General features: G+C 33.8%; 2 protein-coding genes and 1 long non-coding RNA gene across 4 annotated transcripts; 2 read left to right on the top strand and 1 right to left on the bottom strand.

Moving 5' to 3' along the window:
• The first annotated feature begins 4,475 nt into the window (after nt 1–4,475).
• On the top strand, nt 4,476–6,795 carry LOC106426740 (aluminum-activated malate transporter 8). The gene is made up of 5 exons (XM_022698211.2): nt 4,476–4,977; nt 5,053–5,466; nt 5,558–5,667; nt 5,778–5,921; nt 6,168–6,795. Exons 1-5 carry the CDS (start codon nt 4,701–4,703, stop codon nt 6,525–6,527), a joined length of 1,305 nt encoding a protein of 434 aa, XP_022553932.2. The 5' UTR covers nt 4,476–4,700; the 3' UTR covers nt 6,528–6,795.
• Nucleotides 6,796–8,958: 2,163 nt separating this feature from the next.
• LOC106426755 lies at nt 8,959–14,227 on the bottom strand. Of its 2 annotated transcripts, XR_007320748.1 has the most exons (6): nt 14,054–14,227; nt 13,481–13,636; nt 13,272–13,342; nt 13,102–13,183; nt 12,763–12,949; nt 8,959–12,693 (listed from the first exon to the last, which is right to left on the bottom strand). It is a non-coding gene; the product is annotated as an uncharacterized LOC106426755 (long non-coding RNA). The 2 variants fall into 2 exon arrangements; XR_001285373.3 differs by having other exon boundaries at nt 13,481–14,227.
• A 5,582-nt stretch (nt 14,228–19,809) lies between these two features.
• On the top strand, nt 19,810–21,741 carry LOC106426753 (alpha-1,6-mannosyl-glycoprotein 2-beta-N-acetylglucosaminyltransferase-like). The gene has a single exon (XM_013867483.3). The coding sequence runs from the start codon at nt 20,276–20,278 to the stop codon at nt 21,536–21,538; it is 1,263 nt and encodes a 420-aa protein (XP_013722937.1). The 5' UTR covers nt 19,810–20,275; the 3' UTR covers nt 21,539–21,741.
• Nucleotides 21,742–24,336: the final 2,595 nt, after the last annotated feature.

A 24,336-nucleotide genomic window follows, 5' to 3' on the forward strand; every position in this document is an offset into this window, starting at 1 on the left:
ATAAAATAGTCATATATATAAAAACGCCATTGATCGAAAAAAGAAGTATATATATATAAACGCCAACTACACATGTTGCAAAAGCATGTATACGAAGAACAATATTATAAAAATGAAATTTAAGGGGGGGAAAGCAAGAATCAGAAAAAAGTATAGAAGTTAAGCTAATTTGTCATATAGCAAGGAACGGTTCCTTTTTGGCCGGTCTCTTCCGACCAATCCGACGTGATTTTTTATGCTCTTTTTCTGACCAACCTTACGTTTCATGAGAAGACCCACGTTCCAGTCACATTGATCTTCTTCGTTTTGGAATTTGTCATGCACTGCGTTTTGTTGGAACTTATCACCAAAGCATTGTTTATGATTCGTCATGTATATGTCTAAGAGGTAAAGTAACTAAGTTTAGTATAAACCTTGTAAATTCTATAAACGGAAAATTTGAAATAATCAATCGAGATACAATTTCAACACGAAATTTCCAGCCTCTAAGATGGAATTAAATCAAGTGCTCCTTCTCAGTCATTTCACCACTGTTTTTACATGTGACACTTCACTCATTATGTAATATGTATTCACTTAAAAACATCAAAATATTTCATATACCTCTTTTTTTTTTAATTAACTACAGTGTCCGACTACAGAAGTAAACCGACTAATCTGTGGGTCCCAGCGATGCTGACATTTGTAAATCTCCTGGTGGTCAATGGAAATCGAACCGCGGATTTACCGTATTGGGGTTATCTCTCAAGTGCCACTAACAAAAAAAGAAATTTCATATACCAGTCTGTATCTTTAAAACTGTTGATATAGGATCATAATATTTTGAAAAGGCTTTTGGTAATGTAAATACGTTGTCTGAAGGTTTGTATCATGAAAACTAAATTGCAATGAAATGTAAACCCATTTTGTCGATAACCTGCAAGAAACTAAGATGTCCAGTATAGATAACCTAAGACTAATCTCTTAATGTTTAGCAGCTATTTTATAAGAGATTTGTTTTTCAGTCCGTAACTTGCATGATGATAGTTTACAACGTAGAAACAATCAAATAATTAATTTATGTTTCATGTTCAGAGCAAACTTAATTATTCTAATTATATTTATATTGTTTTGTTTTAACTTTTCAAATTTCAAATTCAAAGTTTTCAGAGTTGGTACATGACCGGACATGATAATGGGTGGTCGAGAGGTCTCAGCAAATAGATGTTCAATTCAAGCATGCAAACATATGCAAAGATAATATTTTGTAAATCACTAGCTAGGCACGAACATATTTTCTTTCGAAATGTGATATGAAATTTCACAAATTATGTTTTACTGTCGGTTCAGCTACAAAAATATTACTCAATAGGTTCTGGTTTTCCATCGACATATATATCGAAATCTTACAAATCAAAATCTATCACAAGCAGTTTTGCGACAACATATATTGTGACAAAATGTTCTAATTAGTTATTTGCTATGGACTATCAAGTAATCCATATCATATATCATGCAAAAACAAATATTCTAAAACTGAAAATAAATGTACTATTAGATCTATTGCGACACAAGATTATTCTGTTATAGTGATAAGTTATATTGTCACGTTTGAGATAGCAAAAAAAAAAAGGAAAAAAGAATATGCTATATGAAGTACGGACTGCAACAGAGCTTAGAATAAAATCTCGATCATACATTCATGTAATATTCTTGGAATAGTGCTTAGATTTAGTGCCAGCAACATGAAAAAGATGTTTTTACGAATTCTAAAGTTAGAACTAAAAAGAATGGACGAAACAGCCATTGTTTAAAAATAGATCTTGAACGTAAATTCACCCAACACCTATTTATTTTACAAAATCAATGTTTTATAGAGATCGGCTCGTCAATTTAATAAATATCTCCTTACACTTCTTCTTCATGCCTACGAACCATTCTCAAATATGCACATATCATAGCAATCAGCATCATGCCTTATTCATAATGCCGGTGATATGACCATGTTTTCTTTATATATATTTTTAATAATATGTATCACTTTCCTTAAATGTGTATCACTTTCATTAAAATAAATTAATTCAGAAATTACATTTTTGGAATAATTTCTGATCTCAGGAAATTTTAGTAGGAATAGTTCAATAAGAAAATAGTATTGTTACTTATGAGTTCTTCCTTATAGCATTGATCACTTATCAGCCATATGATGATCAGTATCATTGATTTGAATCATTATCTTATATGTTTAATTAATCAATTATCATTATCTAATCATTCATAATAAACATTGAGAGCACTTTGTTTGACCAAAACTGAGAGAATTCACATGAAAGCATCTTGAAAATGGACAATTTTTACAATAATATTTATTAACTTACATAAAGTTGTCTGAATATTTTATTTATATCAAATTAAAACATTAACTGCTGTAAAGTTAGAAGCAAACATTCTCAGCCTTTGGTTTGAGAGCTTCTATGCTATGTCTACCTTTAGTGGGTTCGATTAACTTGGTCTATTTTCCTTGTTTTTTTTTTCCTTTTTATATAATTTTATATTCCTTTTCTGACTTTTACTATGTGTTGAAATAGTGGAGCTCGTAAGTATATAAAAAGTAAAAAAATTTATAATAATATTTGGTCTTATATTGTACCTACGTAACATCAATTTGTACATCGATCTATATTCTAGCTAGTAGATGAAATATACATCCATCAATTAATTAGATATAAGGAAAGTAGTGACCATCACTTTTTATATCTTTAGTATTTATATCATTAGAAATCAAGACTTTAAGATAAAACTAGACCCTGATCCGCGCGCCAGCGCCGCTATGAATTTTCAATTTTTAATTATTTATTTTATTAAATGATGTATTTGCAATATTCGTTCATATTATATTCATTAAATAAATATTTTTTTTGCATCTTAAACTATCTATTTTTTTTATGAATGTGTGATATCATATAAAAAAAATGAGTATAGAGTTAATTAGATAATTTTAAAAACAGAAATTTTTTTTTCGTGTGCGATATCATATAAATAATGATCCGTCCAGTTAACAAAAATCATGATTATTTTATGTGTAATTTTTTTAGTTTGACCATTTCCTTAAAACTATATTAAATTTTACATATTTTAATTAGAATATTTTTAATATCTTTACCTTTTTATTTGAAATGCAACTCAATATTTTTTTAACAATTAGAACAAAATATTTAAAAAATATTTTTAGAATTTGTTTGACAAATATGAAAATTACATTTTAAATTAAAATTATCCTACAATAGGATAAGTTTTGATGTAAACGAAAACTCAAATTATGTCAAAAATAATGATATTCAATGATAATAACAATTTTAATTGATTATTTTTTAAAAAATACATTTACAAAAATATTGTTTGAAAAAAAATCCATTTATCTTTCAAATATAAAATGAAAATATTATAATTTAATAATAAAAAATATAAATAAAAACCATAAATTTAGCAAATGACAACTGAGTTATATTATGCTAAAATTTTGTTTCTAACAATTTATCAAATGACAAATGAGTTATGAGCAAATAATACCATATAATTTTTAAAAACATAGTCATTCTTAAATATTTTTTGAATAAATAATTATTTTTAAATTTAATCAACTGAAAATAATATTCGTACAATTGTGTGAGTTAAATTCTAGTTTTATTGATGCATGTTATATATTAGTGTTGCATGTTTTAAGTAACATTTTAATGATGCACGTTTTTAAAAATCTCCATTATTAAAATTATGCACGTAAGGATAACTCATGAGTTTTTTGGTTGATTAAATGACATTATGTCCAAATTTATTTAAGGATATTTCATTAAGATAACTGAAAAAGACAAACGTAAAATAGGAAGTTTAGATTCATTTAAGTATATTTCATTAATGTAACTGAAAAGACAAGTAATAAATTAGGCAGTTTTATTCGTTTTAGGATATTTCATAAATGCAACTGAAAAAGACAAGTAAAAAAAAAAGAGTTTAATTAATGAAGTAAGAACATTTTCAAATAGGTACTTCTCTTTTAATAATATAGATTTTAAAAGCATAGCTATTCTTAAATATTTTTTGAATAAATAATTATTTTTAAATTTAATCAACTGAAAATAATATCCGTACAATTGTATGAGTCAAATTCTACTTTTATTGATGCATGTTATATATTAGTGCTGCATGTTTTAGGTAACATTTTAATGATGCACATTTTTTAAAATCTTTATTATTAAAATTATGCACGTAAGGATAACTCATGAGTTTTTTTGGTTGATTAAATTACATTATGTCCAAATTTATTTAAGGATATTTCGTTAAGGTAACTGAAAAAGACAAACAATAAAATAGGAAGTTTAAATTCATTTAAGCATATTTCATTAATTTAACTGAAAAGATAAGTAATAAATTAGGTAGTTTTATTCGTTTTATGATATTTAATAAATGCAACTGAAAAAGATAAGCAAAAAAATAGGTAGTTTAACTAATGAAGTAAGAACATTTTCAAATGAGTACTTCTCTTTTAATAATATAGATATAGGTTTAGATGCAAGCTTAGTCAGCAATGAAAATATGTCGTTTCACATATTATGCCTTTTCTACCTATAAATATTAGCCCAAAACTATCCCACATATAAGCACCACACACACCCCAAAAGTTATACGAATATTAGCCAATTTCACAAGCTTTAACACTTCCATTGATGGAAATGGATTTGAATGCTCAAGTAAAGAAGGCATGTTTCTTGCAAAGGCTTAAGGATTTCCCTAGCAACCTCAAAGACGGTGTCACCAAGCGCATAAAGCATGTGCAAAAGTTTGGGAAAGATGACCCAAGAAGGATCATCCATTCCATAAAAGTGGGAGTTTCTCTCACATTAGTTTCAATGTTGTACTATGTAAGGCCACTCTATAATAGCTTTGGGGTTTCCGGTATGTGGGCAATAGTAACCGTAGTCGTGGTCTCCGAGTTCACTGTTGGTAAGTCACTAAGTCTATTAAACCACACGACTTTTGCTTAAAACAAAGCTACATAAAACATTTTTCTTCTTATAGGTGGGACACTTTCAAAAGGTTTAAACAGAGCTTTCGCAACATTAATAGCCGGTGCCTTAGGGGTTGGTGCAGTACACCTTGCTCGATTGTGTGGACACAAAGCAGAGCCTATTGTTCTTGGGATATTAGTGTTCTCACTAGGTTCAGCTGTGACATTTTCGCGGTTTTTCCCAAGGATTAAACAGAGATATGACTATGGTGCCTTGATATTCATACTTACATTTAGCATGGTTGCTGTTTCGGGGTACCGTACAGATGAAATATTGGTTATTGCATATCAAAGACTATCGACTATTCTCATTGGTGGAACAATATGCATCCTTGTGTCGATCTTCGTTTTTCCTGTATGGGCAGGCGAAGATCTTCACAAGCTGGTTGCTAACAACATTATCAAACTCGCTAACTCCTTAGAAGGTGACTTACAATTGCTTTATTCTCGGTATAAAATGAAATATATAAATCTATAACTTATGCATGCATACGTGTTTTGATATCTGTAAAAAAGGTTTCGAGGGTGAATATTTTCCATCATCCGAGAAGACTTCAAAGGAGACAAACTCGAGCGTTCGAGAGTACAAAGGCATTCTAACATCAGAAACCACTGAAGATACTTTGGTATATTTTTCAAAACTCATACAATAAATAATGTTCAAACGTGTACATGTTCATCATTAACTATTTACTATTATCAAGTTCTAATATAAACTTTTTGTTTTGTTTTGCAGGCGAATCTTGCGAGATGGGAACCAGGACATGGCCGATTCAGGTTAAGCCATCCATGGACAAAGTACTTTAAGATCGCAGGACTCGTTCGCCAATGCGCCATTCATTTCGAAGTTCTCAATGCCTGTGTTCTCTCTGACGCTAAGGTTCGTCGTCAGAAATCATATAAATTTAGTATGTTGTATTTAAACAAATAAATTGATAACTTGTTTGTTATATTTAAATTTAGTATGTTATATTTAAACAAATAAATTATAAGTTATGTTACCAAAAAAATTAGTACGACGAAATCACATAAATATAGTATGTTATATTTAAACAAATAAATTATAAGCTACGTTACAAAAATATTTGATAATTTGCATGTTTTTTTTTACGTGTGATGCAAGCAGGCACCGCAAGACTTCATAAGCAAGATTCTAGAGCCATGCTCGATTATGAGCAGAGAAGCTGGCGAAGCCCTAAAAGCCATAGCCAAATCTATCAAAACAATGAGCAGATACCATGTTTGTGTGAATACACACATTAAAAACTCCAAAAATGCCATAGAAAACCTAAGGCTTGCACTCAAATTATCTTTCCCGGAGACAGATAAAGATCTCTTGGAGATCATTCCAGGAGTCACAATGGCGTCAACATTGATCTACATCGTGAATTACGTCGAGAAGATCTCTGAGGCTGTGGAAGAACTTTCAGTTCTGGCACACTTTAAAGAGACTCTGGATCCAAAATTATCACCGGAGTTAGGATAACATCACCTACTTCATAAGGGAACTGTAAAGCCTGTTCTAGAGGGTGACAACGCGGAAGAATGCAATAACTCTCCTCATGTTGTTATCGCAATCCATGATGAACAGCCACCAACAGTCAATGAAAATAATGTTAATTTGGGAGCAGAGAAGACGACAGTTGTTGTCGTGTAAATAAGCTTTTCATCGTCAATAATTCAAAAACTCTTTGATGGGAACTTGTTGTAACATTAACGAGTAGTGTATAAAAAGATATTACTCATTCTACTTATTATCAATTCACTTAGAAATAACTATATATGATCTGCAACAACCTTATGATTAAAAGATTAAATACATTAGTCAACTGATTTAAAAATTATACGAAATATTTTATTAAAGATTTCTAAAGCGAGGTGATATAATATGTTTCAACATAGTTTTCATCATCATTTAATTTGGATTCTTGTTAACCTTCTAGTGTTTTGAAAAGAAAACGAAGAATTTATCTTATAAATAATGAATGTTCTATGAAGTCTATGATAATTACGAGAGTGGATTTTATAAACCGTGAATGTGTAGCTCATTTATCCATTGGATTATGCATGGGGCCTTTTTGCGAATAATGTAAATATTATTAGAAATGAAAGTTAATGCGTTACAAAAAGTGAGTATTCATGAGAATTTTTTTTTCGGGCGTTTTATACCAATTTTTATTTGGTGACAGAAAATACATATAAACAAATACCAGAAAAATAAACCTAATGCAACACCAGAGAGGAAGAAAACGCAACACCACGTGTTAGTGGTCCAATGGTTAAACTCAATCTGGGAAGTTATGAGTGCCGCTGAGAGGTGATTATCTTGAGGGATTTTCGGGCCCAATACGGAGAAGCCTGCTAACGTGTGTCCACTGGTGGGATTTACATGGGGTGATCACCAGCCCTCCTGGATGTCTCGGCGGGCTCTCCGGCTAAGCTCCGGTGGACGGTCATTGACGTTAGTCGGATCCTCTCGAGGCTCCGAATACCAAGGTCATAAAAACAAAACGCAACACCAAATGACATATGGACTATGAAACTACTTTAAACAAGGTTATATCACACCAAGCTTACATGCCGTTAGTGCTGGTTATGTTGTGTGAGAAGTCAAAAAAAGAAGAAGATCATTCTGTTTTAAGTTCAACTCACGCAACTTCTCTATGCAAGGAATAGAACCTTACCGCTATGAAACAAAATATTTGGTTTGATAGATAGTTAAAATAGTCCTCACATAATGTTCATGGTAATTATCTAGAGGACACTTCGAGGAAATCAACATATTTGCAGAGATTTTGCTAAAAGTTGCACATTAATTTTGCGGCTATATATATATATATATATATAAAAGAACATATCAGATGTTGAAGTTTGTAAATAATGAAAGGAAAGACATTCAAGGATTTCATAATACAACTACACTAGAACCACAGAACCGTAGATAATTAGATATGGCCTAAGGCCAATGTTTTAACTGTCTTAAGGAAGGATCCGGCGTGCAGGGAATCTTTACCAGTATTAGCCAATTTCATTCATGACAACCGCTTCTATAAAAAAAATCAACATCAACCTCTTGGCAGACCATCTATTTGCATCACTTACAAACTATTACGACTAGACTACCAAATACCTTTCCGCCAGAAACGCTAAGATTCACTATGTCAAAGACAAATAAGAATATTTCTATTAAAACAACACTGTCTAGGAGTCTATTATCTCCAAACAGCCGCAAAAAGTTTATATATCAATGTCGTTCACCTACCGCATTAACAAGCTTTTTTTTTGCATTAGCAAGTTATGTATGAGTGAAATGGCACTCGGAAAAATATACTTGGACAAATTAGGAAGGACACAAAAGAAAAACGACATGATATTAATGTTCGAAAGACATCAATAAAGTCAATGAACTAAGTACATGTAAAAAACACAAGTGTTACTTAACAACACTCACAACAACAAATGCCGTAGTAACATATCTCCCCAATAACATGAAAATATGCAACCAATCTTACTATTACAAGCAAATAAAAGACATTATATATTCCATATAAAACCCACTCTACAAAATTTTATATTTTGTGCTCCAACTATTAGCCATTCAATTTGTGTATTCAAACAATATAAACATTATTCGGCTGCTTTGAAATATTTTACTCACCTCGCATATGTAAATAAAATAACAAATCCCTCATAAACAAAATATACATCCAATTGATAAATGCAAATCTGATCCTCGTTGAGACTTCCATAATAACGGCTCCACAATTCTGACAAATAGCTACAACATCAGACAGTCTCTATTCATGGGTAGCTATAACATTTTTTTCCATCCGAATTCATTAAGAGATTTTATAATGTAGTTAATCAAAAATATTTTTTACCATTGTAATATAAAAACCTCTGAATATTCAATCAATATACAATTTTTAACTTACCAAACGTCCATCCATAAATTCACAACATCAATAATTATATTTTTTTACAAATTTGTTTAATAAAAAATTTCTTACAAATATCAGACATTCTACTACACAATTAACGAATATGCATAGTCGGTTTGTGTTGACAGTGTGTTCATTAATACTATTTGTGAAGATTATTTGTGTTCTTTTGTTGTCGATGTTTTTTGTCAGGTTAAAGTTAATTTTTTTTTCTCCTTTTTGGGTTTTCATTTGGTTTTTAAAACAAGATTTGTAGTTTTTTGGTGGAGAGTATTCTTCATTGAAATATTTTCTACATGTTTGTAGAACTTTCCATATCTATATTAATAAAGTTGCTCAGAAAAGCTCCTTAGAGCGCCGCCTCACCTCTCCTACTTCCCTTTTTTGCCACGTGTCACCTACAAAACATTCAACTAAACAAATCTTTTTGTTTCTTTTATTTCGGTTTATTGGATATGACTGTAGACAGTCCAGTCCTCTAGATTTACATGCTTGCAGCAATGAACACCCCCATATCTACGAAATCTAGAAGTACAATCTCTGCAAATTATCAGCTCTAACACTCCTTCACCCTGCTTGCTGATTTTAGAGCCGGCCGCTGTTCAATGCCCACCTCTAGCTAATCTTACTCCAACGACGATTCCGTTAGGCGGTCTGTACTACCGGCGAGCATATTCAGAGGTTCAGTTCCGTTTACCTGAAGATCTAGACCTGAAACATTCAGAGGGTTCAACGAGCTTGGATCCGATGATGACTTCTTCTGCTCATACATAGACATTTAGAAACTCGGATCCGGATCTGACTCGGCTGGACCATCTACTCCTAAGTCCGAGAACCCGTTTTCTGAGGCTGAGAACTGAGACCTAGACTAGACACGGGCACAACATGTCCGTTGATGGGTCTTCGAATTTGGAATCAATAGAGGCTAAGAAAGCCATGGCTCCTGATAAATTCGCTGAGCTTTGGGTCGTTGACCCTAAGAGACCTAAAAGGTTTAGTCTTTAATCTGCTCAAATAATTCCATCTCAAAACTAGGTCTTTCCATTTTCTCCAAATAGATATTCATGGTTTGTTACGGTGGGGTGATTGATCATACTTCATATCCTCTTTATTCCACAGACATAAGTATTCTGCAGACTATATGTTTCTCATTTAGTTTTGTTTTTATGTAATCACTAAGGTCTTTGTACAAATGTTCTATGAGGAAACTTTGACTTTCATGTGTTAAGTAACTATTTGAAGAGTGTTTGGCCCATTATAACTATTTCTCACGCTGTAACTCGAAACTTTATATAATAATAATTAGTGGTCGTTCCGCGCTATGCATGGGATATGTCTTCCTATTCCTTATTATTTAGGTTATAGGAAATTTGGAAGCTTTGGTTGGTTGTTGTGCTAGGTTTGTCTAGGGAAGTGATTTGTAGGATAATAATGTTAGTTTTTATTAATTTTTTGAGGAAGGAGTTGAATGCATGAGTTGAACTGGAAAGGGAATAAGATGTGATATAAGTTATTTTATTTGTTTCTAAAGCTTGCTTATAGGATATAATTATCCATGCGGTTTTTGTCCAAGCCGAACCGAACCAAACTGAATCGAAATATTTAGTTTTTGGTCCGATCACAGTTTTGAGTTCAAGGATTTTGAAAAATAATTTGGTTTTTGGTTCAATTCGGTACGGTTTTCGTATTTCAAAAGAAAAAAAATTAAAAACCAAAAATACCCGAAAATAACCAAAAAACCAAACCAAATTTACTGTAAAATGAAAAAAACCGAATTTAACCAAAACAACTGAATTTAACCAAAAATATCCCACTTTTTTTGAAAATTATATTGAAACTAACCAAAACCAAAAAAAAAAATCGGTTAATTTCGGAAAAAAGTGAAACCAAATTTAACCGATAACTGAACCGAACCAAACCAAAATATAATTCGGTTAATTTCAGAATTAGTTTTCAAAATTTCGGTTACCTGAAAACTGACGGTTCAGTTTCAGGAAACCGAAATCGGAGGGCTATATTTAATACTTGTGAATTTTTTTTAAGAGAGGAGTTTGAATTGGAGAAGAAGCGGAGTAACAACATATATCAAAGAAGTCGTGGGATTTGAGAAGGTCTTGTTGGCCTTTCAAAATTTTGAACCAATAGTCGATGTGGTCATTGTTTTTCTGTTTTCTTAATTTGGAATGGGATTTCGAAAAATTGGTAGTTTGGGTTTAAATAATTTTGTAGTTGGGAGAAGTTTTGGGTTTTGTACTTATGTCATTGTATTATATGCATGTATACAAGATCTTGGAAGTGGACAGTATGGCTATTAGCTTTAAGAAATTAATATCTTATAGCAGACATATTATATAGCTCTGTATTTGGTAAGAGGAAGAAGTTTTGGTTTTTATAAATCGTTGAATCCTAGCATGCAGTTTTCTTAAGCTTTAATAATTAAACGTCCAAGTATATATTTTAAAGGATCGAGTAATATTGATAGAGGAAAACTGTAACAAAGAGGAAAGTAAATGAAAACTGTAGACAATGTAAATCGTGAAGTATGAGATTGGCCGAATGACTTTGGGTGTTGATTCTATGTTGAAACGAAGCGTAAGAATTTCTCCATTTGATTATAGCAAAAACGATCAGTGCAACGATTTTCCAGTGCATTGAGACGACATCTTTTTGGTGGCAATATGAAGATCATATTAGTTATGTAAGACTTCTTTCGTACTAAAGGGAGGTCACATAGTGAGTTTTTCATCTCGAAAGAGAGGGTTCTCATGGACAACATGTATAGGTATGCACCTTTGTTGCTCAAAAAGAGTCTTGAATTCTGTTAATATGCTGGAAGACGTTTGAACTTTGATCTAAGACATAAACCGGATTGCATAAAGGACGAGTTAGTCTGGTGGTAAACGGCTTGCGGCTGCAAGTACGGCCCCGGGTTTGACTCGCACTGGCCACCAGGGAAATTACATGCGGACTTGCTCTGGCGCCCGAGACCGAAGACCGTTGCCTGGCCATGACCCACCCTCGGGTGTGCGTCCGCGCCGCTAAAGGGTTCGGTCTCTAGTCTGGACCACCACGGTGGGGCCAGGACACTCGGTTATTAAAAAAAAAAAAATAAACCGGATTGCATAATTTTGTCAAAATATTACTTGAAATGTAAAGAGTAATTTGTATCGAGAGTGTTACATTTGGAGAAACGAACAACTCGTGGTCTTATTTTTTAAAACGTAGATATATGGTCAACCTATTATATGTAGTTCCTTACATCACACATATTAGTTTTATTTTTTTAAATGTGATTTACTTGTTTTTTTTTAATATTTTGAATGAATTGTAGTGCTGTGTACATATATATATAAAACTTAAGTTGTTGAATGACTTGGGAGTAATATAACCATTAGTTAAAACTTAAACATAATATATAAGATTCATTGAGAAAAACATAGCAGAGTAGTCAAAATCCGACAATGGTTCGTAAGCATTATTCAAATAGATACTAATTAATGTAGCCACATATTGCATCCTCGCAACCTATGTGATGTGTGCCTTCTTGGTGAACTTGGAAGATGATGTGCCATGAGAGTTTTTGGTGATGAGACCAATTGAAGTTGTTTCAAGAGTTGGTCCTTTATCCTTTTTATCACCACCAACGCACACCTCGGTAGACAATGAGGTCATCCCAGGCATATCATCTCCAGGACCATTGTTGCCCTCCTCCTAAAATGAACACACATATTATTATTTGTATGGTCGAAAGAGTGATATTAAATGTAGCTATAAACTTACATCAGTAACAAAGTCAGGGAGGGGAAGACGTCCCCCTCTTCCATGATGCGTGAGACAGTGAACGTTAGATGTTTAGCACTGAAATTGTAGTCGATAAATCTGACCTGGAATGTGTAGCTCTTGCATGCAATGTCTGCAAAAAAAAACGAGGGAGCTGACTATCTCCTGGGTTCTCTCCATCTCCAGCCTATAAGACCAATGTTTTAAATTGAGAGTATTAAACATAAGAGTATCAATCTGGTTGATGATGCTTTGGGGTAAGAGAGAGAGGTACCAGCCTCAGAGGCTCGGATGTTAGCGTTTAGAGATGTAATGTAATAGGAATGATGAAAGACTCACTAATAATAGTAACTCTCGCCTGCATCAGTCACCTTGTCGAAATATAATCGTGTTCCTGCTGTGGCATTCAGGAACAAACAGCCTGCAAATTGGTGGTTGTTGTGAGTTTCAAAGAGCTTTTGGGTGGAACAAATTTAACCAAAAAGAAGAAGATGTAATCAAAGGAATACCTTCCTATAAGCTTGGGATTTATGCTTGTTGCAACAACCATGGGATCACCTCGTAAGCCATGAACTTGTTTCTGAAAGGACAAAGTTTGAGAATCGAATACAATCAAGGTCACAGGTAAATCACTTTCAAAGTCAAAAAGAGTAGAAAATACTCAAAGTGTGCTACAATTATCAATGTATAGAAGGATCTATAAGAAAGTAATAGATACCTATTGATTTTAATGGTAACCATGACAAGGTCTTTGCCTTGAAAGTGTGGACTATTCGGTACGGTTTTCTCTTTGAAAGTGGTTGAGTCATTGAGTCGGATGGATAGTGGAGAGTCGGACAGCATGAAGTTTAGATTGCTCCGAGTCACATCAAACCTGCTGACGTACATTGAGCCCTCCTTGAAAAGATGCTTGAAGGTATTCAAACGGTGAACGTACATGAACAAATTGAAACAAAGTGAACGTACGAATCCAAAATATGGTCTCATATTATCATATATATAAACTTAAGTTTCTGTATAAAAAGGCTCGATAACTAAAAGTTTTTTACGCCGGAAATTTGTAAAAAGGTTAGTGAAATAATATGTATTCATCACTGTAATATGTTTAATCTCATATAAATAATTTTTTATGTATATAAAGGATCGATAATTAAAAGTTGTAAGGCCGGAAAAATTGAAAAAAAAAAATCAACAAACGAATCCATATTCATCCAACTAAGTTTATGTTTGACCCAAAAAAAGCTGATGTTTGAAAAGGTTCCATAATTAAGTGTTTCAATGCCGGAAAAACCTTAGAGTCGAGGAGGAGGATGTCCACATTTACAAATCATCGTCTTTGATCTCGGCAAAATTTCGTAGGTTCACAACCTCCTTGAACCACTGGACCACAAACCCAAAGACTTCCTTCTCCTGGCTTTCAAACAAACTTCTCAAGCTCAAGAGTGTGGTGTTTCCGCTCATCCGACTTCAGATCCAGAATGGGCGATCGGGGCGGTTTTGGTTTGATAACTGGAATGCCTCCCTAAACCAAATGATCGCTTTATCTCTACCTCGATTTGGAACGAGCGAAACACCAGACTGCATGCGGGTACCTTCCGATCTGTTGATACGATCTACACAACAATTGACCGCCAGATACGTAACAAGATTGAATCTCTCCGGCAATCAAACGCGATCGTAGCTTTTGAGATGATGCAGGCTTGGTTTCGGCGGTCTTGATTATTCCTGACGTTTCCGTTACTCTCTCCTTTCACTAACTGCTTCTGGGTTTTTACTTAATGGGTCTTACCATCTTGGGCACTTGGGTACTTGCTCTCCACTAAGCTTAGGCTGTAAACGTTTTATTCTCCTGCATTTAAATACGAAAGCCAGTTTCAAAAAAAAAAAAATTTCGTAGGTTGAGGTTACGAAGGGCAAACGCAGGAAGACGTTAAACCTATTCTTATGGGCCTAAATCTATACTTATTAAAGCCTAACAAACTTTCATAAAAAGAAACCTCAGGCCCATACCCAAAACAAACCCCAAATCAAAAATATACTTCATCAAATGATAGCATGACAAGTGTCAGTTTTTGCCAAAAAAAACTCAACTTTATAGTATAGATAGATAACAACATAATGCATAATAGGTAGATAAAACTAGAGTTCGACGGATCGGGTATCTGGAGAATTTTAAGGTATTCGGATCCGGATCTTTATTCGGCAGATCCATGTTTTTATTATTCTTATCTGGATACGGGGTTCCCAGATATCCGGATGTCAGATATACTTCTAAAAAATATAATATCCGGCGGATATCCGGATCCATATTTGGATCCTTAAAATAAATATAAAAATAATTTTAAAATATTAAGAATAATTTTTAAATAAAAATTTACATAATTTTTTATTATTTCTATATATACTATTTCAAATTTAATAAAATTTATATATACTACTATAAATGAAAAAGGATAAATAAAATTAATTTATATATAATTACTATTTTGAAGTAATTATCAATAAAAATTACGGATCCAGATATCCGGACTAAAATATCAAGATATCCATATCCAGATTCAGTTTTGACGGATCCAACATATTACTATCCAGATCCGGATCCGGATCCTCTGGATATAGGTATGGGTGTGGTTAACAAAATAATAAAATTGAGTTTATAAATCACTTGTGTCAGTGTGATTAACGCATAAACTAATATTTATATCTGTGATACAACTTCAAAACATAATATATGCTTATTCACTATAAAATCACATTTTATTCTTCGTCAAAGAAAATAGAACAAAACAATATTATATTGCACCACTTAAAGAGTTGAGGAGACTATGAGTGGTGAGGTGTATGAAGATAGAATGGTGTATTTATCAACTCTATCCAACTAGCTCAAACCCAGTTTCGAATAACCCATCCAATTAAATGTTGATGTTTAGCTTTATTTCATCGTTTACATCTTCTCTCCTTTTCTGACATGTAAACATAAACTCACATGCTTACTGTTTGATATGAACTTTTCAAGGGTCCAAAATTCAAATCAAAGTAGTATTTTAGATGTCAATACATTTCTAAGTGTTTCAATTCAAAGAGAATTCAGGTTCATACTTAAGATAAATGCAATCAATGTAATGAAGTGATTTGATTAAGCTAACAAGGTTCTAACACAATTAACTAGCAACTTTCAAGCAAATGGATAAGGGATGAGTCATGGGTGTAGAAATTTGATTTCAGATTACTAAGATTTAATCTAAAATGGCAAAGATTCAATCAACACAATTTTCTAAGTCTAGATAATAATTCTAAGCAAGTTCTTTGTCAAGACAAAAGTTCATTTACTCTCATTGATCAAACATCAAATTCCTTTGGTTTGTATCAATTAAGCAATCATTAAGAACAGATCATTCAACTTTCTAAACCCCCCTAACATCAAATGCATTTGCTAGGGTAAGCTAAGAGCATGTTGAGTTGGTTCAGACATTTCATCGAACACCTTCCGGGCAATGAAATGTCTAGATTTCTAATCTAAAATGGTCAACTCTAGATTAGCATTAAGATCACTCAATCAAGCAAGGAAACATAATAATCTACTCTAAACATTCTAGATCATCACTTAATCATCCTAATCATCCTAACCCATGAATCCAAAAAGAGTCTACTCACTAATCTTCATGATTAACCTTAAACTCATAATAGATTCAAGAGAGATCATGTTAAGAAGATGAGATAGACTCAAATTACTCAAGAAAGAAAGATTATATTACTAAAGATTCAAACTTTCTCCAAAATATCAATGTATTTTTAAGAGAAAACAAGATATGATCTAAAATTAGGTCTAAAATGTATTTATAGTAGCTTAAAACTCGAACCGGGTCGACCCGACAAACCCGGGTTTGACCCGTAAGGCAAATGGGTGAGCTGGTCTTTGCATCGACCGCGGACGGCTCCAACCCGCGGTTGTGGTCCCCAGTCTATCCCATCAAAACTCGACCTCTCGGGTGAGAATCTGCGGACTGCCTTCGTCCGCAGTACACGCCTGCGGCCGACCACACCAACCTCGAGCTCTCTGGTCCGATTCCGCGGACTGGTGTTGTCCGCGGATTCCGTCCGCCGGATGGTCAGTCTCGGCTGATCTCTCGGGAGCGATTCCGCGGCCTGGTCCAGTCCGACCTGGTTGTCCGCGTCTTGGTCCATCTTCTTGCCTTTGCCCCTTTTCTTCATGTTTACCCATCAAACTCTGCAAACTTCAACTCGAGTTCTTCCAAACCTAACATACTACACATGCATATGCTATGTACCTAATTAGACTCTAAATGCATCTTAAATGATCTAAATGAGTATGGAAATCATGCTTAAAACTATGTAAAATCTCAAGACATCAACTGTGGTTAATCCTCACCATCAGAGCTGCAGAACAACATTCATAGCACATACTATACTATTAACATAACAATTTCTATACTATGCGGACAGACATATGTACTACTCAATTTATATACAACACTGTCGTCCACCACAATAGCGTTTATATACTATGCAGATAGACATTTATACTACTTTACTTACCTATATAGGTAGTATATTTTATTTACAAATTTATACAAACAAAGCAATAGAGGTTCACATAGTTATCTTTATCGAGGCTATTCCATGTATACGGATGCAACTATACTCACTTGCAAATGGAATATAAGTAACATTTTCTTATAAACAGAAAAACCCAAGCTTCCGATTATTTTACTTTACGGAACCATATTCCGACATACAATGATGGATGAATGCAAATTCAAAGAATTTAAAAGTTGCAAAGCAACTTACCATCGTAAAGTATCCTCCTCTAATATGTTCGTCAAACTCGAAACGGTAACTGCGACTTCAACTCGCCGTCAGGAACTGAACCGTCTTCCTCGCCAAACTTGATTCTGAAAGCACAGAATGTTCATACATCTCTCGCTGCATGAGTCTCGTCTGTTTCCGCATGCGTCTTTGTGCACATGGTAACGTCTTCGGAGACTCGGTAGATTTCAGATTCGACGAAGCTTCCCGTCAGTAACCAAGAGAGTTGTTGCATACAGGCTTCATCTAGGGAAATCTACTTCGAAAATAGTATCGATGGTGACACGGTGGATCAAATCTGAGAGGGCGACAATTCTCTTTCTACATAGTTACCGAAGGAGGTTACTTTCAGAAACTACGTGAATCTACAAGGGACACGATTTACTTGTGAAAGGTAAATATTATTAATCTAATTTTTTTTGTATACATGTTTTCCGGTTGCATCAGAGGACAAAAAAACATTATTACAGAAAAGACACATGATGTATAGGTATAGTAGGGAAATTAGCAATAAAGTGAATTATTAAAAAAAATTAGCGTATACAATGCAATTTCCAATATTTTAATTGTTTTTTTGTCCACAACTGTTTTTATTTAAAATGATTAAAGATAAAAAAAATAGTTAAGAAAATAATATAACGTTTAAAGAACAAGTGAAAATCTAGTGTGATTTAACCATCATGGGATGCATGATCAAATGCTACTGATAAAGAACTAGTGAAAAATTAAGGGTTAATAACCTATTTCCACACCAGAATTTTCATATATTAATAAATGTACACAATCTTTCAACTTCGTCATAGTTGTAACAATTGAAGTATCTAAACCTATTACCCCCTCCCCCCCACCCCAATCAGAAAGATCGAAACCCGAAACCCCACAAACAAAGGTTTGACTTGGTTTTAATGGTTTGGAACCTAAACCGAACCTATACCGAGATTGGGACCAATTTTAAAACCTGACCTAGACCTCAGATTCAACTTCAAGCCCGACTCAAACTCCTACTAAAGCTAAAAAAAACTCCCAAATTGATTTCATAATCCTTATGAACCGTAAATCAAAAATCCATCAATACATTTGAGAAATCAGATAATTTGGAATGTGCTTCTTTGTCTTATAACATTTGAGAAATCATAGTGTCTACACTGAAGACATGAAGCCAAACTACACTTTTTCTTACAACGATCCGGATGGTTCAATTCAACATGTCATCTTCTTCAACAAGACTGATCTTACAGGCTTATAGAATATTCATCTCTAATTCAAGTCGATGCACATAGGGTTAAGATCTATAATGAGAAGGAGAGGAGCATAGATTGTAGAGAGATACATGGCAATGGAAACAGCCATGGATCTAGGTCGATCAAGAGGTGAAGAGAAGACAGGGGGTGAATCAAACTCCTTCTGAATTCAAGAACACGGTGAGACCCTCGCCTGGCGTTTCCTATTGGGATGAGATTGGCGAAGAGACGACTGAGGTGTGCCGAGGGAAGATAGATGAGGAGAGAGTTGGGAAGCAGATGTGTGGCATGGAAGCTTCTCACGCTCTTGCTCGAGAAGTTTCTTCACCAAGAGATTGTCCATCACGGTTCTTCTTCTGTTCAGTCCGTCATTAACACCTTCATCTTCTTCTTCCTCTTCTTCTTTGATTTCTGGTTCATCTTCTTGTACATTGGTGATTTAAAATTTTAGGGATTTCAATTTCAGGTTATTCCGGTTTAAATTTTCTAATCGAGTTATAATCAGGTTGTTTTAGGTTTAATTTGGCTAGCCCTTTGTTAAGTTTTAAAACAAAGAATATTAACCCAACTTTAAACCGCTATTTGTCGGTTTTAATTCGTTCTTAAATTTTGTGTGGTTTTGGATTTCAATCTTTCTGATTAGGGGTAATACCGTAATAGGTTTAGATACTGCAATTGTGCGCAATTATGACGAAGTTGAAATATTGTGTACATTTGTTATTATATAAAAGTTATGGTGTGGAAATAAATGGTCAATCCAAAAAATCAATTAGTAATCTTTAAAGAGAAGCATCTTCTTAATCAACGTGGTTAAATGGATTACGTCATAGAGGATGATGGTACATCCTAACGAACTATTCGCACAAAATGTTGATTGCAATTTAAGCAAACAAGTTATTAAAAAAAAGGTGTTCCATATGCTTCGCCTATTATATGTATCATTATAAAGCTTCCGGAAACAAAAAAGAAAAAAAGAAAAAAAGAAAAAAAGAAAAAAAGAAAAAAAGAAAAAAAGTAGAAAAAAAACAGCAGTCAGAATTGGATGGCAGAAATGTAAATTCGAGCAAACCATCGTTAGCTGACAATGAAATGCGAAACCCAAAGTCACGCGAGACTCGGCAATAGAGTCAAAAACGAAACAGGAGTCTTTCTTAAAGACTTTTCTTCAGTGACTCACAAAGGCTCTCTCCTCCTTTCCTTCCTTTCTCGTTTCCTGATGAAATCTCATGTCTCACCCATCTCGTGATTTCTTCTAAGAAACTGCTTTAATGTCAAATCTGGAGTCTCTCTAATCCTTTCTTCACGGTTTGATTACTTCCCTCAATTAAAAAAGTAAGAAGCTTTATTCCGCAGAGGGGTTTTAAGGAGATTTGGAAAATTTAGAGTTTGGGTTGTTTAGGCTGCTTTTAAGAGTTTGGGGTTTTTTTTTTAACTAGTTTGTGCCTATGGAAACCCCTTGGAAGAAGCAGAGATTGAAAGACACGGCTTTATGTCGTTTAGGGATTCTCTTTGCAGTTACAGTCTCCGTAGTTCTCATGTTGGTCTCTGTACCCAGAACAGCTTTAAACAATCCCTTCTCCGACATTGATTTTGCACCCAACCTTAATGTGTCACTGCTAAGTGTCGCCAGAGGTAATCCAATCTCGGTTAGGCTGCATAAGAGGAACAGTTTCCCACCGAGGAATCTGGATCTGTACCCGAGTCTGGGGAAAGACCGTGTGGTTATCGTCTTGTACGTGCACAATCGTCCTCAGTATCTTCGAGTAACCGTCGAAAGCTTATCCAAAGTCGAAGGGATAAGCGAGACGTTGCTGATCGTTAGCCACGACGGTTACTTCGAAGAGATGAACAAGATCGTGGAGAGTATCAAGTTCTGCCAGGTGAAACAGATCTTCTCGCCTTACTCTCCTCACATATTTAGAGAGAGTTTCCCTGGGACGACGGCGAACGACTGCAAGAACAAAGGTGATGAGGATTGCCAAGGCGATCCGGATCAGTATGGGAACCACCGGTCTCCGAAGATTGTATCTTTGAAGCATCACTGGTGGTGGATGATGAACACTGTGTGGGATGGATTGGAGGAGAGTAGAGATCACGACGGCCACCTCCTTTTCATTGAAGAAGATCATTTTCTTTTCCCTAACGCTTACCGCAATATTCAGACTCTCGCGACGCTGAAACGCGCGAAATGCCCTGACTGTTTTGCTGCTAACTTGGCGCCGTCTGACGTGAAGTCGAGAGGGGAAGGGTTTGATAGTTTGGTCGCGGAGAGGATGGGGAACGTTGGGTACTCTTTTAACAGAAGTGTGTGGGAGAAGATACGCCACAAGGCGAGAGAGTTTTGTTTCTTCGATGATTATAATTGGGATATAACGATGTGGGCGACGGTTTTCCCTTCGTTTGGTTCGCCGGTTTACACCTTGAGAGGGCCTAGGACGAGTGCGGTTCACTTTGGGAAATGCGGGTTGCATCAAGGTAGAGGAGGGGAAGGTGATTGTATGGATAATGGGGTCGTGAACATTGAGGTTAAGGAAACGGATAAAGTTGTGAACGTAAAGAAAGAATGGGGAGTTCGGGTGTTCGAACATCAGCCTGGTTATAAAGCTGGTTTCAAAGGTTGGGGAGGTTGGGGCGACGAAAGGGACCGGCGTTTGTGTTTGGATTTTGCCACTATGTATCGTTTCAATAGCAGAGATGCATCTCCTTGAGTGAAGCTTCTTAAGACTTCCGAGTAAACTAGTGGTGATATAGTCAGTAACTCTGTCCTTTTCACGTGGTATTGTGACACTGTTGGCCTCGGGTTTCTTGTTGTATTTTTATTGTTATGTTTTGTGTGTATTATATTGCTCAGTGCCTCTTTTTCGAAAAGATTCTGTCGCATTTCTTACTAATCGACAATAGTTTCAAAGTTGATGGAATCTTGAGGTGATTGCTGTTGCTCAAAAAAAAAAAAAAAAAAGAGGTAATTGCTGTTTGTTTAGATTTGGTTTGAGTTTTGTGTTTGCAAAATCACTAAGGTCTTACGGAATGCGGAAGGCTTTGATTGGTAACATGATTTATACTTGATTTAGTTTGACTTAGAGGTATAAATCAAAAATATTATCAATCCTGATTTACTTATAACTTTTTGATTTTGTGTTTGAGTTATAATGTGGTAAAGTTGAGTTATATTTTTCAGTTGTCTTCTTTGTAAAATCACTAAATCAAATTCTAAACCCAGCAGCAAGGAAAAGAGGTGTATTAGAACTTGAGTTGGTGTTTTGGTGATTTGTTATTTCCACGTTTGTTTTTTTTTAACTTTAAACAATTTATCATCTTTTGAAACATGGTATTTGTATTTACTTTTGGTTACTTAATAACTATTTACTTCTTAGTCCTTTTATAAGCATTCTTATTTCCATTTAAATTATTCAACAGAATAATTTTATATTAAAAATTATTAATTATGTTTGTATATAAAGTTGTATGTTTATATGAGTTTTTTTGCTATTACATATATAATACAAATGTTTATGTATCATTCATTAGTTTTAGTTTAATAGATATTAATTTTCTCTAATATATTTTCTTATTGAAATTGTAATAAGGATAATCATTTTATATTTATAATTTTTATTTATTTGAAATAATATTTACTATAATTTATATAAAAAAGGTTTACCAATCAATTATATTATTAGTTACTATAATTTTTAGAAAATAAATTCTACAACTTATTTTTGTCAAATTTGTATTTTATACATATTAAAAAAATAGTTGTTTATTATTTATTTATCTTAAATGGTTTAATGCTTTATTTATTTTTAATAAATAATTCATTATTAGAAATTTATAATAATAATTATTTATAAAAATTGTACCGTAACTTGTACATCAAAAAGGTTACCGGTCATTAGTTTTAAGAAAATTGTAACTCATACTTTTACTGCAAACTTATCATATAAATTTACATTTTACCACATAATTTTTTCTGCAAATCACATCGAATTACGATACATACCGCAAATCAACTTTAATACTATATGTCACCAGCAGGAGTAATGAGGTTGATGCAATGAAGTATGACTATATGGCGGTGTAAAAAACTACATATTTTATCGTCTTACATAAAACATACTTATAAACAAGTATAGAGTATCTCTTAGTATGTTCTATGATAAGTTGGAAGCCCATCAAGACCATTGAACATTTTGTCATACTTCGAATAGGTTATGCCGTTTTTCCAAAAATAAGTATAGAGTATTCAAACATGTAAAATTCACTGACAATTTACATTATATCAAAATAAAATAGTTTAATAATTTATATTTATATTTTAAAAACAAGTATAGTATTCAACATGTAAAATCCATATATAAACAAGTACACATGAGTATATATTTAGTATTCCGCTATAAAAACAAATTAGTATATTTAATATTATAAAAGAATCAACAAAAATTAAAATAATAAGCTTACCACTCTTTTGTTTTTAGTAATTCAACTTTTAAGTTTATATCTATACTGATGATGTTTTTTTTTTTTTTTGCTAAAATACTATACTGATGAGTGATGATCTTGATATAATTATCTGATTTAATTTAGGCTGATGGAGACGAGCTTCCTTCGATGACTGAATTTTTTTTGCCACAACACACTAAAAATATGGAGTTTTTGTATATCCTCGAGCTGCACATATTTACAGCGACGTGGCAGCAGAAGTCAGCTAACATGAGACTACATTCTTCAGGCGGGATTTTGATGCAAATGACGACGCACGAAATCAATCAAAATTTGAAAGAGATATTTTTAATTACAAATTCAATCATACACGAATAGTTCAATGAAGTATTAAACCTGGAAATGAATATTGTTAAAACTGTTGTGAGGATAAGGGAATGGGCGTTACACATTGGTTTAAGGCTCTGGTTTTTGCATGATCAATTTCTTATATAAACCCACAATAGTACATTTTCAGTAATTAATGAAAAGGATGATTTTTTTTCCTCTAAATTTTCATTGATAATTGAGAATCCAGACCGAACATATATACTTAGAGATGTTAAGCTTGATGGACTTCCAACTTAAAATCAATTGGTGATAAGTGGAATGATTCATCTGATCTTATATATTACTAAAGATTCCTTATAACTACCAATGTGGAACACTTTGTGTCTGATACGCCCTCTCGAGATGATCGCTTTTTGAGAGCCAATCTTGGAATGCTCGGGAAAGGATCAATGGACCAACTTTGGACCAGATCGATATGGATCGGGTTAGACTGTATGGACCGGGCTCTGATACCATCTTAAGCTTGATGGGCTTCCAACTTAAAACTAACTAGAGGCCGAGCCCCGCGCAAGCGCGGGGTTATTTGTGTATCCTGTTGTTGTTCAGTTTTACTTAGTGTTAGCGTTGTTAGTTATGTTGTTCTTACACTTGTGTTGGTGCGTGCAGTTATTTGGCAAAGCAGAGGGTCGGAGGTGGTGGAATTAGTAGGGAGGCAGCTGTTTGTTGTTACGTGTAG

Source organism: Brassica napus, chromosome C3 (assembly GCF_020379485.1).
Source record: "Brassica napus cultivar Da-Ae chromosome C3, Da-Ae, whole genome shotgun sequence".
NCBI classification, from domain to species: domain Eukaryota; kingdom Viridiplantae; phylum Streptophyta; class Magnoliopsida; order Brassicales; family Brassicaceae; genus Brassica; species Brassica napus.

Bases quoted from the DNA above. Each gene is read 5' to 3' on its own strand.
- LOC106426740 (XM_022698211.2), top strand. From the start codon at position 4,701: ATGGAAATGGATTTGAATGCTCAAGTAAAGAAGGCATGTTTCTTGCAA. The intron at 5,467-5,557 runs GTGACTTACAAT...TCTGTAAAAAAG, and splicing joins ACTCGCTAACTCCTTAGAAG to GTTTCGAGGGTGAATATTTT. The intron at 5,668-5,777 runs GTATATTTTTCA...TTTGTTTTGCAG, and splicing joins AAACCACTGAAGATACTTTG to GCGAATCTTGCGAGATGGGA.
- LOC106426753 (XM_013867483.3), top strand. From the start codon at position 20,276: ATGGAAACCCCTTGGAAGAAGCAGAGATTGAAAGACACGGCTTTATGT.